The 13,782-nt window shown below is 49.3% G+C and overlaps 1 protein-coding gene across 3 annotated transcripts in view; it reads left to right on the top strand.

Moving 5' to 3' along the window:
- Window positions 1–13,782, top strand: part of LOC124776374 (G2/mitotic-specific cyclin-B3) — an 82,409-nt gene extending 68,627 nt beyond the window's left edge. For 2 of the 3 annotated variants that reach the window (XM_047251336.1, XM_047251335.1), the window contains exon 9: window positions 13,308–13,782. In XM_047251336.1, coding sequence (XP_047107292.1) covers window positions 13,308–13,359 — 52 coding nt within the window. In that variant the 3' untranslated portion in view covers window positions 13,360–13,782. The remainder of the gene's footprint in view (window positions 1–13,307) is intronic. The other variant, XM_047251338.1, reaches the window with a different exon arrangement.

Genomic DNA, 13,782 nt, shown 5'->3' with positions numbered 1-13,782 from the left:
GCACGGGGCCCCGAGCTATTGCAGCCTTCCTTCCTTTCCAGGGCTGCATTTCCTTGCCCTTCCCCTCCTTTCCTCTCCTTGTTGCTTCCCTTTGCCCTCTCCTCCCCCTCTTGGTGTCCTTGTTTATGTTGGCCCTGGTTCTGTTGGTTTTGCAATTTGGTTTTGTTGTGTAATCACCTAATCCTTCTGGCATTCCCTGGTCCCTATTTAGGGTTGGACCTCCATTACTAAATTTCTATTCCGAAGTGAGAGCCATGTGAGGAAGAGCAGCTTACCTAGTCTCTGACATGTGCCCTCCTAGTCCATTCCACCTTTTCTTTCAAGTCATTGTCTGATGCTAGGCTGCATAGCCAGCACGGTAGCCAGCCCGTGTGGTGGGTCGCTATGTACCCTTTTGGTTAACCCCCCTTGAACACACAGGTATCACGCTTCTGATACCTGAGCTGTGACCACCTAAAGTTAGCATTGGAGCTCCAAGCAGTGGCCGTTGTGCCATACAGCCCTTGCTGTGGCTGGGTGGCACCTGTGGGGAGAGCCCCTGATCGGAGTGGGTGGTATCAGGGTGAACACTATGCAAATGAAACGCATACCGGGTTCAGAACTCTGGCTGTTCTTCTGCGGCTGTCTCTCTGTGTGGAACTGACTCTCCTAGTGCTGCTTCTCCAGCCCTTTCGGCCTTCCCTTCCATGGTTACCCCTCTGGGAGGAGGGTCAGGCCCGTCGGCTTGGGGCAAAACCTTTCCCCCGCTATATCGTTTGCACCAGGACTGATGGGGATACTTTCACCAATACCGAAGCTTTATTTTTTGTGGAACACTTTGAAGACAAGTTTGGCAAAGTAGATTCTCTGCAAGATGCGGTTGGGTTTGTTGTTGATCAAAACTGCTTCAGCTGCCGAGTCTGTGGCTCTTCGTGCCTGTAACCATCTTGGCAAAATTTCTGTGTCCATTACCCCCACCAGTCTCCAAATATGGTTCAAGGCGTGATTATTCACAGGGACCTCATCCTTCAAACTGATGAGGAACTTCGGGACAATCTCGGACGTTGGGGTGTTCACGTTGTTCGGTGTGTTCAGAAGGGTCCGAAGGACAATCACATTGATACTGGCACCTTTATCATGGCCTTTGAAGGGGATACCCCCCCCCCCCCCCCCGCCCCCCTGGAGAAAGTAAAGATTATGGTTTATCGATGTAACGTGAAGCCATACATCCCACCACCTATGAGGTGTTTTAAGTGCTTGCGTTTTGGACAAGTCTTCTTGCTGTTCTCAGGCCCCTCTCTATGGTGACTGGACGTCCACTCCATCTCAAACAGAAAAGAAGAAACGTAAGTCCTCCCCCCAGGGGGTCCACAACTCTTTCGTGGATACGTGCGTGGCGAGCACGGGGCCCCGAGCCATTGCAGCCTTCTTTCTCTCCCGGGCTGCATTTCCTTTCCCTTCCCCTCCTTTCCCCTCCATACCCCTTTCCCCTCGCCCTCTCCTCTCCCTCTATTGGTGTCCTTGCTTATGTTGGCCCCCGTTATCCTCCTGGTTCTGTTGGTTTTACACTCTGGCTTTGTTGCGTAATCATCTCCTCCTTTTGGCATTCCTTGGTCCCCCTCTGGGGTTTGACCTCCATTCCAAAATTTCTCTTCCGTAGTGTGAGCCATTTGGGGAAGAGCACCTTACCTAGTGTCTCCGACGTGTGCCCTCCTAGTATATTCCATCTTTTCTTCTACGTCGTTGTCTGATGCTAGGGTGCATAGCCAGCACGGTAGCCAGCCCGTGTGGTGGGGTCGCTATGTACCCTTTTGGTTGAGCCCCCTGAACACACAGGGATCACACTTCTGATACCTGAGCTGTGACCTCCTCATGCATGCCTTGGAGTGGTTGCTCGTCATCCTGGAGCATCGGAACTCCCGGCAATGGCCGCCGTGCCAGACGGCCCTTGCTGTGGCTGGGTGGCGCCCGTGAGGAGAGCCCCTGATCGGAGTGGGTGGTATCAGGGCGGACGCTATGCAGATGAAACACATAAGGGTCCAAACCTCTGGCCGCTCTTCTGCGGCCATCTCTCTGCGTGGTACTGATTCCTCAAGTGCTGCTTCTCTTGCCCCTTCGGCCTTCCCTTCCATGGCTACCCCCTGGGAGGAGGGTCAGGCCCGTCGTCTAGGGGCAAAACCCTTCCCCCGTTATCTAGTTTGCACCAGGACTGATGGAGATACTTTCACCAGTGTCAAACCTTTATTCTTTGTGGAACACATTGAAGACAAGTTCGGCGAAGTGGACTCCCTGAGCAAGATGCGGTCGGGTTCGTTGCTGATAAAAACTGCTTCGGCTGCCCAATCTGCGGCCCTTCGTGCCTGTACCCATCTCGGCACAATTCCCGTGTCCATTACCCCTCACCAGTCTCTAAATATGGTACAAGGTGTGATTTTTCACAGAGACCTCATCCTTCAAACTGATGAGGAGCTTCGGGACAATCTCGGACGGCGGGGTGTTCACTTTGTTCGGCGTGTTCAGAAGGGTCCTAAAGATAATCGTATTGATACTGGTGCCTTTATCCTGGCCTTTGAAGGGGATACCCTTCCTGAGAAAGTTAAGATTATGGTCTATCGCTGTGATGTGAAGCCGTACATCCCACCTCCTATGCGGTGTTTTAAATGTTTGCGTTTTGGCCACATGTCTTCTCGCTGTTCCCAGGACCCTCTCTGTGGTGACTGTGGACATCCACTCCATGAGGGAGTCCCTGTGTTCCCCCTCCTGTATGTGTAAATTGTCATGGTAGTCATTCTCCACGTTCAGCAGATTGCCCAGTCTATAAGAAAGAAAAAAAGATACAGGAGTATAAGTCTCTTGATCGTTTAAGCTACACAGAGGCCCGTAAGAAATATGCACGATTGCACCCTGTGTCCATGACATCTAGTTACGCCTTGGTTACATCTTCATCCCTTCCTCCCCCTTCCTTACCCCCGTCCCGGACCCCTCTCCTTCCCCCCCTCCCCTGCGGCTCCCACACCTTCTCCTCTGGGCGCCGCTCCCCCTCCCCAGCCGGAGAAGTGTCCCACTCCTTCGGCGTCTGCCGGTCAAGGGCGCCTCTCCCGGGATGCCCCTTCCCGGCACCTTCCAGGTCAAAGGTCTGCTGCAGCGCGGCGACCGCGAGAGCCGCGGTCTATCGGCCCCCAGGTCGCCCGGTCTCTTTCTGTTCCTGATCTTGCTGCAGCTGGCTCCATTATGCCACACAGCCCTCCTCGATCTCAGCCTGAAAAGAAGAAGAAACATAAGTCCCGGGACAAAGAGCCTCTGGTGTCACCGGAGGTCCCTTCCCCGGCTTCACAACCGGATTCTGACCTGTCGTTTATGGATGTCGCCCCCTCCTTGTCGGTGACGGGTGGGGACCCGGCGGTATGACTGGATTTAGCGTGTTCAGCCCTCATTTAAACCATCGTTCTGTGGTTCTCCAATGGAATTGTAATGGCTACTATCGTCACCTTCCGGAATTGAAATCCCTTCTTTCGTCCTACTCAGCAGCTTGTGTGGTTCTCCAGGAATCTCATTTTACTGATGCTCACTCACCGACCCTCCGTGGGTTCCGTGTTTTCTGTCGAAATCGGGTCGGACCCTTGCGGGCTTCTGGTGGCATTTGTACGTTGGTCCATACAGACATTGCTAGCACGTGGATTCCTCTCCAAACTACATTGGAAGCAGTTGCTGTTAGGGTCCACTTAGACTCTGCAGTCACAGTATGCAATCTTTATCTCCCTCCTGACAGGACTCTTACACCTGCTGCCTTAACCACCCTTCTTCAGCAACTTCCTCCTCCCTTCCTCCTCCTTGGGGATTTTAATGCTCATCATCCTTTGTGGGGCAGTGCCTTTCCATCTAGACGAGGTCTTCTTATCGACCAATTTATTGCAGACCACGACCTGTGCCTTCTTAATGATGGCTCCCCTACTCATTTCAGTGCTGGTCATGGTACCTTTTCTGCCATTGATCTTTCTCTTTCTTCTCCCTCTCTCCTCCCTTCATTACACTGGTCGCCACACGACGACCTTTGTGATAGTGACCATTTCCCGTTGATTATCACGCTCCCTTCCCGCTCCCCGATGGAGAGGTTACCTCGTTGGTCTTTCCACCGCGCCGATTGGCCTCTATATACTGCACAGGTCGAGTTTTCTCCCTCTTTGTCAGGTTGTATTGATGACGTCCTACGTGACGTGTCTGACGCGATTGTTCGCGCTGCTAACCTTGCTGTCCCGCGCTCATCTGGACAATTTCGTCGTCGGCAAGTCCCGTGGTGGAGTACGGCCATTGCCATTGCCATCCGTGATCGCCGTCGAGCTTTGCAACACTTTAAGAGGCACCCATCTGTAGCCAGCCTTTCTACCTTTAAGCACCTTCGCGCTAAAGCCCGTTATTTAATCAAACAGAGCAAGCGGATATGTTGGGAACGGTTCGTTTCTTCCCTTGGTTCCACTGTCCCTCTGTCACGGGTATGGGCTACACTTCGCTCTCTCCAAGGTTGCCATCGGCAGTCCACCCTCCCAGGCCTTCACCTCCCAGATGGCATTTGTACGGACCCATTAGTTCTCGCAGAACATCTTGCGACCCATTTTGCAGTGGCATCAGCGTCGGCCTCCTATCCAGCTGCTTTCCTTCATCAAAAACAGCAGGCTGAAGCTGTCACCTTATGTTTCACCACTTGTGAGTCAGAATCTTACAACGAACCTTTCACTGAATGGGAATTTCTTTCTGCTCTATCTGCTTCTCATGATACGGCTCCTGGCCCAGATTCCATTCATAACCAGCTGCTTCAACATCTCAGTGCTCCACAACGGCACCATCTTCTTCGGGTGTTTAACCGTATCTGGCTCCAGGGTGACTTCCCTTCTCAGTGGAGGGATAGCATTGTGGTTCCTGTCCTTAAGCCTGGTCAGAACCCCCTATCTGTTGACAGCTATCGGCCAATTAGTTTGACCAATGTTGGTTGTAAGTTACTTGAACGGCTGGTAGCCCGTCGGCTCACTTGGGTCCTCGAATCTCGGGATCTAGTGTCCCCTTACCAGTGTGGCTTTCGAGAGGGACGATCTCCAATCGATCATTTGCTTCGCTTGGAATCCGCAGTTCGGCAGGCTTTTTCCCGGCGCCGCCATTTGGTTGCAGTGTTTTTTGACCTTCGCAAGGCCTATGACACGGCCTGGCGCCATCACATCTTACTAACCCTTCATCAGTGGGGTCTTCGGGGCCCACTCCCGATTTTTATCCGCCAGTTCCTGATCCATCGGTCATTCAGAGTTCGAGTTGGTACTGCTTTTAGTTCTCCACGGACCCAGGAGACGGGCATCCCACAGGGTTCTGTCTTGAGTGTCCTTCTTTTCCTCATTGCTATCGATGGACTTGTGGCCTCTGTCGGTCCCTTGGTCGCCCCTGCCCTGTATGTGGATGATTTCTGCATTTGGGTTAGTTCCTCCTCGATGCCATCTGCAGAACGGCAGCTCCAGGTGGCTATACGGCGTGCCTCTGCATGGACCCTCTCCCACAGGTTTCAATTCTCTCCTTTAAAATCGCGGGTGGTCCACTTCTGTCGCCGTACTACGGTCCACCCTGAACCAGAGCTCTATCTCGCTGCACAAAGATTGCCTGTGGTTCCACAGTTTCGTTTCCTAGGTCTTCTTTTCGACAACAAACTCACTTGGCTGCCCCATATCAGACTCCTGAAGGTAGGTTGTTTCCGTAAACTCAATGTCCTTCGCTTCCTTGCCCACTCCTCCTGGGGTGCGGACCGTTCCCTCCTCCTCTTACGTCTTTATCGTGCTCTAGTTCTGTCACGTTTGGACTATGGTTGTCAAGTTTATGGTTCAGCTGCTCCTTCCACGCTGCACGTGCTGGATCCAGTCCACCATCGTGGTATCCGTTTGGCCACCGGTGCCTTCCCTACTAGCCCTGTTGATAGTCTCCTGGTTGAAGCTGGGATCCCCCCCCTTTCTGTTCGGCGGTCCCAGCTTCTGGTGTCTTATGCCCTTACTATCCGTTCTTCTCCCGCTCATCCTTCCTATTCTATCCTATTCCCAGACCATGGACGTCGCCCGCCTGACTCCCGCCCTCGGGCGGGTTTACCGGTTGGGCTGCGCCTTGCGTCTCTTACCCGTGATTTTCGGCTTCCTTCTTTGTCCTGTCTTCCTCGCTCCCTCCCCTCCACCCCTCCTTGGTTAGTTCCTCGGCCTCGAATTCGGATGGATCTCCGCCGCGGTCCGAAAGATTCCATCCCCCCGGTGGTGTTCCGTTCCTTTTTCCGCCAAATTTTATGGGAGTTTCGGGATGCTGTTGTTTTTTACACTGATGGCTCTAAATCTGCTGATCATGTTGGGTATGCCTTCACGTCCTTTGTTGGAACGGAAAATCATCTACTGCCACCCTCATGTGGGGTGTTTACTGCGGAATTGATGGCAATTTCCCGGGCCCTTACCTTTATTAAACAATCCCAACACAACCGCGTTTTGTTATGTACGGACTCAATGAGTGGCCTTCTTGCTATTGACCGGTGTTTTTCGCGCCATCCCTTGGTCTCTGCCATCCATGACCATCTCGCTGATCTTCACCGTGCTGCTTGTTCCATTGACTTCCTATGGGTCCCGGGCCATGTGGGTATCCCGGGTAATGAGCTCGCTGATCGTTTGGCTGGGGGAGCAGTTACTTACCCCCCGTTTTCTGTAACCCCTCCTGCAGCGGATTTACGGCTTCACATCAAATCCCACTTTGCACAGTCATGGGCCAATTCTTGGGAGGCTACTCCACTGTCTAATAAACTTCGTGCCATTAAGGTGAATACAGGCCCATGGCGTTCTTCCTTTAGCCTCTCCCGCAAGGACTCGACCACACTGTGTCGTCTCCGCATTGGCCATACCAGGCTGACCCATGGTTTCCTTTTGCGTGATGAGCCACCCCCGCTATGTGGTTGTGGAGCCTTCCAGTCAGTGGCCCACATTTTGGTTGAATGCCCCCTTCTTTTGGCTCTGCGTGCTAAGTACAGACTCCCCCACACTTTACCTTTGATGTTGGCTGACGATTTCCGGATGGTCTCTCTGGTTCTAGGTTTCCTCCGGGAGAGTGGTTTTTATTCTCAGTTTTAAAGTTTTTAATCTCCCTCTGGTGTTGGGGCAGGGTGGTGAGTGTTTGGGTGTCTCCCACTGTAGGCAGTGTTCAGAGATTCCCGATTCACCTCCCTGACCGGAATCCTCTTTTCTTTCCCTTTTACTCTGTTTTTACCCCTTCTTTTTAAGGCTTGGTTAGTTTTTCTATTCCCATACGTACTTTCTGCATTGTAGCAGTTGTACCTTTTAAGTCACAGGTGGTCTTGCCTATGCTGTTTCAGCAGTGTTGGGTTCGTTCTCTTGCCAACTTCCCTCATTTGTTTTTACTAATGACAACGTGACTGCCCTTTTACGTTTCCCCTTTATCCGTTTTATTTTTCTGACTATACTGAGATGTCCCGTTAGCAGAATGGAGTCTATTTGAAACAAGGGACTGATGACCTTGCTGTTGGGTCCCTTTAACCTCAAACAACCAACCAACGTAAGTCCTAGGACAATGAGCCTCTGGTGTTACCAGATGTCCCATCCCCAGCTTTGCATCCTAATTCTGACATGTTGTTCATAGATGTCGCCCACTCTGTCAGTGACGGGTGGTGACCTAGCGGCATGACTGGCCTTAGCCTGTTCATCCCCCATTTGAATCATCGTTCTGTGGTGATCCAATGGAATTGTAATATTACCATCACCTTCCAGAGTTGAAAACCCTCATTTAGCTTACTCTGCAGCTTGTGTGGTTCTACAGGAATCTCATTTTACTGATCATCACTCACCGACCCTCTGTGGGTTCCGTGTCTTCTGTTGATATCGGGTCAGGCCCCCTGCGGGCCTCTGGTGGCGTTTGTACGTTGGTCCGTACAGGTGTTGCTGGCACGTGGATTACTCTTCAAACTACATTGGAAGCAGTTGCCGTTAGTGTCCACCTCGATTCTGAGGTCACAGTTTGCAATCTTTCTCCCTCCTGACAGGACTCTTACACCTGCTGCCTTAACTGCCCTTCTTCAGCAACTTCCTCCTCCTCAGGGATTTTAATGCTCGTCATCCATTGTGGGGCACTGCATTTCCATATAGACGAGGTCTTCTCATAGAAAAGTTTCTTGCAGACCATGACTTGTGCCTACTTCATGATGGCTTCCCTACTCATTTCAGTGCCAGTCATGGTATCTTTTCTGCCATTCATCTTTCCCTCCCTCCCTCCCTCCGCTACAGTGACCATTTCCCATTGATTCTCTCTCCCTTTCCACTCCCTGATGGACAGGTTAGCTTGTTGGACTTCCCAATGTGCCAATTGGCCTCTATATACTGCACAGGTCATTTTTTCTCCCTCTTTGTAGGGTTGTATTGACGTCCTACGTGACGTGTCTGACGCGATTGTTCACCCTGCTAGCCTTGCTGTACCGGGCGCTCATCTGGACCATTCCATCACCGGCAAGTCCCGTGGTGTAGAGGCACCCATCCGTTGCCAACCTTATTACCTTTAAACGCCTTCGCGCTAAAGCTCCGTTATTTAATCAAACAGAGCAAACGGATGTGTCAGGAAAGCTTGGTTTATTCTCACAGTTATACTGTCCCTGTATCATGGGTATGGGCTACAGTTCGCTCTCTCCAAGGTTGCCATCAGCAGTCCACCCTCCCGGGCCTTCACCTCCCGCATTGCCTTTGCATGGACTTGTTGATTCTCGCGGAACATCTTGCAACCCATTTTGGAACAGCATCAGCCTCCTATCTGGCTGCTTTCCTTCACCAGAAACAGCAGGCCGAAGCTTCTGCCTTGTTTTGCCCCCTGTCAGTAAGAATCTTACAACAAACCTTTTACTGAATGGGAATTTCTTTCCGCACTTTCTTACTCTCATGATACGGCCACTGGCCCTGACTCCATAACAAACTGCCTCAACATCTCGGTGATCCACAACTGCAACATCTTCACCCGATGTTTAACCGTATTTGGCTCCAGGGTGACTTCCCTTCTCAGTGGTGGGATAGCATCATGGTTCCTGTCAAGCTGGTAAGAACCCCCTATTTGTTGAAAGCTATCGGCCAATTAGTCTGACAAATTTTGTTTGCAAGTTACTTGATCGGGTGGTAGCCAGTCGGCTCAATTGGGTCCTCGAATCTCTGGATCTATTGTCCCCTTACCAGTGTGGCTTCCGAGAGGGACGTTCTCCGATCGATCATTTACTTCGCTTGGATTCCGCAGTTCGGCAGGCTTTTTCCCAGCGCTGCCAGTTGGTTGCAGTATTTTTCGACCTTCGCAAGGCCTATGACATGGCTTGGTGCCATCACATATGATTCCCACTTCATGAGAGGTATCTTCGTGACCCACTTCAGATTTTTATCCGCCAGTTCCTGTTCCATCGGTCATTCAGGGTTCAGGTTGATACTGTTTTTAGTTCTCCACGGACCCAGAAGAATGGCATCCCACAGAGTTCTGTATTGAGTGTACTGCGTTTCCTCATTGCTATCGGTGGACTAGTGGCCACTGTCGGTCCTTTGGTCACCCCTGCTCTGTATGTGGAAGATTTCTGCATTTGGGTTAGTTCCTCCTCGATGGCCTCTGCAGAGTAGCAGCTCCAGGGAGCTATATTGCATGCCTCTGCATGGACCCTCTCACATGGGTTTCAGTTGTCTCCTTTAAAATTGTGGGTCGTCCACTTCTGTTGCTGTAGTACAATCTGCCTGATCTGGAGCTCTATCTCATTGCACGACAATTACCCGTGGTCCCACAGTTCTGTTTCCTGGGTCTTCTTTTTGACAAGCACTCACTTGGCAGTCTAATATCAGACTTCTGAAGGTAGGAGAGGTGCGGACCGCTCCAGCCTTCTCCGCCTTTATCGAGCATTAGTGCTGTCTTGCTTGGACTATAGTTGTCAAGCTCATGGTGCGGCTGCCCCTTCCCCACTGCACCTCCAGGATCTGGTCCACTATTGTGGATCCATTTGGCCACTGGTGCCTTCCGTACTAGCCCTGCTGATAGTCTCCTGGTTGAAGCTGGGATCCCCCCCCTTCTGTTCAGCAGTCCCAGCTTCTGGTTTCTTATAGTCACTGTCCATTTCCTCTCCCACTCAGCCTTCCTATGCTATCCTGTTCCCAGACCATGGACATCGCCCACCTGATTCGCAATCTTGGGCGGGTTTACCAGTTGGGCTCCGCCTTGCGTCTCTTCGCCGTGATTTTCAGCTTCCTTCTTTGTCTTGTCTTCCATGCTCCCTCCCCATCACCCTCCCACCCCCGGTTAGTTCCTCGGTGCCGAATTTGGATGGATCTCTGCTGAGGTCCGAAAGATTCCATTCCCTGATACTATTGTTTCTTCTGCCAAATTTTATGGGAGTTTTGGGATGCTGTTGTTTTTTACACCGATGGCTCTAAATCTGCTCATTGTGTGGAATATGCCTTCACATCCTCTGTTGGAACGGAAAATCATCTCCTGCCACCTACATGTGAGGTGTCTACTGCGGAATTGATGGCAATATCCCAGGCCCCTACCTTTCTTAAACAGTCCCAACTCAACCGCGTTTTATGTACGGACTCAATGAGTGGTCTGGACCATCTCCCTGATCTTCACTGTGCTGCTTGTTCCGTTTACTTCCTTTGGGTCCCTGGCCATGAGGGTAAACCACGTAATGAGCTTGATCATTTGGTTGGGGGAGCAGTCTCTTACCCCCCCCCCCCCCCGCTTCCCTCCCCTCCCCCCCCCCCCCCCGCTTCCCTCCCCTCCCCCCCCCCCCCCCCCATCTGTAACCCCTCCTGCAGCAGATTTACAGCTTCACATCAAATCCCACTTCGCACAATCGTGGGCCAACTCTTGGGAGGCTATGCCCCTGTCTAATAAACTTCGTGCGATTAAGGTGACACCAGTCCTGTGGCGTCCTTCCTTCCACCTCTCCCGAAAGGCTTCAGCCACCCTGTGTCGTCTCGGCATCGGCCATACCAGGCTGACACATGGTTTTCTTTTGCGTAATGAGCCAACCCCATTTTGTGGTTGTGGAGCCTTCCAGTCAGTAGCCCACATTTTGATGGAATGTCCCCTTCTTTTGGTTCTACGCACTAATTACAGACTTCACTGCACTTTACCTTTAATGTTTGCTGATGATTCCCGGATGGTCAAACTGGTTCTCAGTTTCCTCTGTTGTACCTTGAGCCTTGCTTGCATCAGGAAAAAGGGACTGATGACCTTGACCCTGTAGATTGGTCCCTTTATACCCCAGACCAAGTAATCCAAAGCTCAGACATTTGGTGGACCACACAAATTTATTAAGGACACCACCCATTTTGTGGGACTTTGAAAAGAAAAGTGTATCTTGGCCACAGGCATGCTGGTTAGCTCCAGCGCGAGGTCTTCATTCACGAATGTAACAGTACAAGATGCAATGAATGTCTTAGAGAAATGTATAGCACCCGATATGTGATCTAGTGAGTCACTGTTTAACAACCACCTATTTCAGGTTGAAAGGAGAATTTTATGAATAGACAGATGGTGTAGCTATGGGTACCCCTCTCTTAGTGATTGCAGCAGACATCTTTATGGAAGCAATAGAAGAAACAGCACTCCAATCTGCACCATTACACCCAGAATGTTGGCTTAGATATTTTGACGGTACTGGCCACATGGAGAGGAAGGGCTGTGAAATTTCCACCAACACCTTAACTAACAGCACAGCAGAATCTAATTCAGTATGGAGATAGAAAAGAATAGGGTGCTGCCTTTCCTTGATGTGTAAGTTCACTGAAAGCCTGATGGTAAACTGGGCCATGGAGTTTATAGGAAGCCAACCAGTACTGACAGGTACCTGCATGAATTGTCCCATCACGCTATGCAGAAGAAATTTGCCCTGCACATTTAACCAAGAGGGCTGACAGGATCAGTGATAAGGGACATCTAACGAGTGAACTACTAAACCTAAAGTCCATTTTTTATGCCAGTTATGGAATGAAAGTAGCAGATAAAACTATGGTGACAAAGAATAAAGGTAAGAGGAGAACTAAAGATGGTACAAAACATCGCTCTATTACCGTATGTTAAAGGTGTCACTGAACAGGTGGGCAAAATTCTCCACCAAGCAGGCATCAAGCCAGTTTTCTGAAGCAGCAACAGAATAAAAATTTTCTTCACACAACAAAAGATACAGTTGACAAACTACATGCTGCTGGAGTTTACGAAATCAGGTGCGAATGTGGATTAGTGTATGTAGGAGAGATGGAGTGACCAGTAGCACAAGGATATGTGAACACGAAAGATAAATCCGACTGGGACAGCAGAGCACCAGGATGTGTGCGGCAAACATTGATTTTGGTGAAGCTCGCATACTGACGAAACAGCATCTTAGTTTCAGGAGGAAGATTAGACATTTCTATTGTCTCTCTAAACGATCGGCCATCATGCACAGAGGATGGGTACAGATTTCTGGCGACTTGGCTGCCAGCAATAACAGTGCTAAGGGGTGATAGCTCACATGAAGCAACACATACAGGCATGCGGGAGAATGCAGTGGCTGCAGGTACATAGAGTAGTGGCGCACCTCAGCAAATGCTAGACAGCAGGAAAAAGCCATGTCACAGTTACTGCCTGGTTTTCCATTCGCCAATTTCCGCCAATCACAAGCAGTAAGCAAACACCAATCAAAATGTCGGGTTTACACCAATGAAAAGACATAATAAAAACACCAATAAAGGCTTCTAACATCCCTCCCCTTCATCATAAACAGCCTATCAGAATTAGATAACTGCTATGTCTGCAGGTTAGTTTTCTCATTCAGCAGTAAACAAAACACCTTGAAGGAGGTCACTTGCAACAGGGACGGAAATGTTGCTTAGGTTTATATATATATATATTGACAATGCAGTCACAAACCCAGAAAAATTTTGTTGAATGGGTTGATGGCTTTGAAAGCTTACATTTACATTTTTTATTTTATCTCCTTGTGATACCAAGATCTAAAAATTGATAAATGCCATAAATTTAAAATAGATATAACTTTTTAGAAACGTTTTTATGCCAGTAAAACTTAATTTTCATTAGTCAAAATGTTAAATTTTTCTCAAATACCCCTTTTTTTTTAAAGGGGTTAATCTTATACCGAAGTTAACACTATAAGTTGATTTACTAAGACTAAAAGTTAAACAAAGTAGTTGGTAAGGAGAAGCTGTTCTTTCCGTGTGTGTGTGTGTGTGTGTGTGTGTGTGTGTGTGTGTGTGTGTGTGTGTGTGTGTGTGTCACACATACTAATTTTTTTCCTCTTTGTTCAGAATATTTTTTGAAGTTGCCAAAGAACCAGTATTAGCAGAAGTCAACTTGTGATGAACACAAATGCCATTCTGGAGGTGCACTGCAGTAATCATTGTTGTTCAATTCTTCATTATTTACTGTTTTTCTGCCAGTATATTTTGTACAAAGTCTGTTATTTATAGACCTTTACTGAGCTTTTATACAATTCAAGGTTGATACTTCCAGTGTAAAAACATTTTTATATTTTTTACTATTAATCTATACATACTTTTAGATGTACATATTTAAGTGCTGTATTTTAAGTCTTTTGAAAATAAAATTTTTGACGTGAATGTGAATTGGTCATGTGTATACTTCAGTCGTTTTTGTATTGTCAGCATAGCACTGCCAACCAAGTCTTCCTTAAAATTACAAATCTGCTACTTTGCAGCAGTACTCAGCATCACTGCTGTTTATATTGTACAAACTTATAATTTTATGTATTTATGACAACTG

This window comes from Schistocerca piceifrons, chromosome 2, assembly GCF_021461385.2.
Source record: "Schistocerca piceifrons isolate TAMUIC-IGC-003096 chromosome 2, iqSchPice1.1, whole genome shotgun sequence".
Taxonomy (NCBI): Eukaryota; Metazoa; Arthropoda; class Insecta; order Orthoptera; family Acrididae; genus Schistocerca; species Schistocerca piceifrons.
The sequence above is the reverse complement of the archived record's forward strand: the minus strand, read 5'-3'. Positions and strand labels throughout refer to the sequence as shown.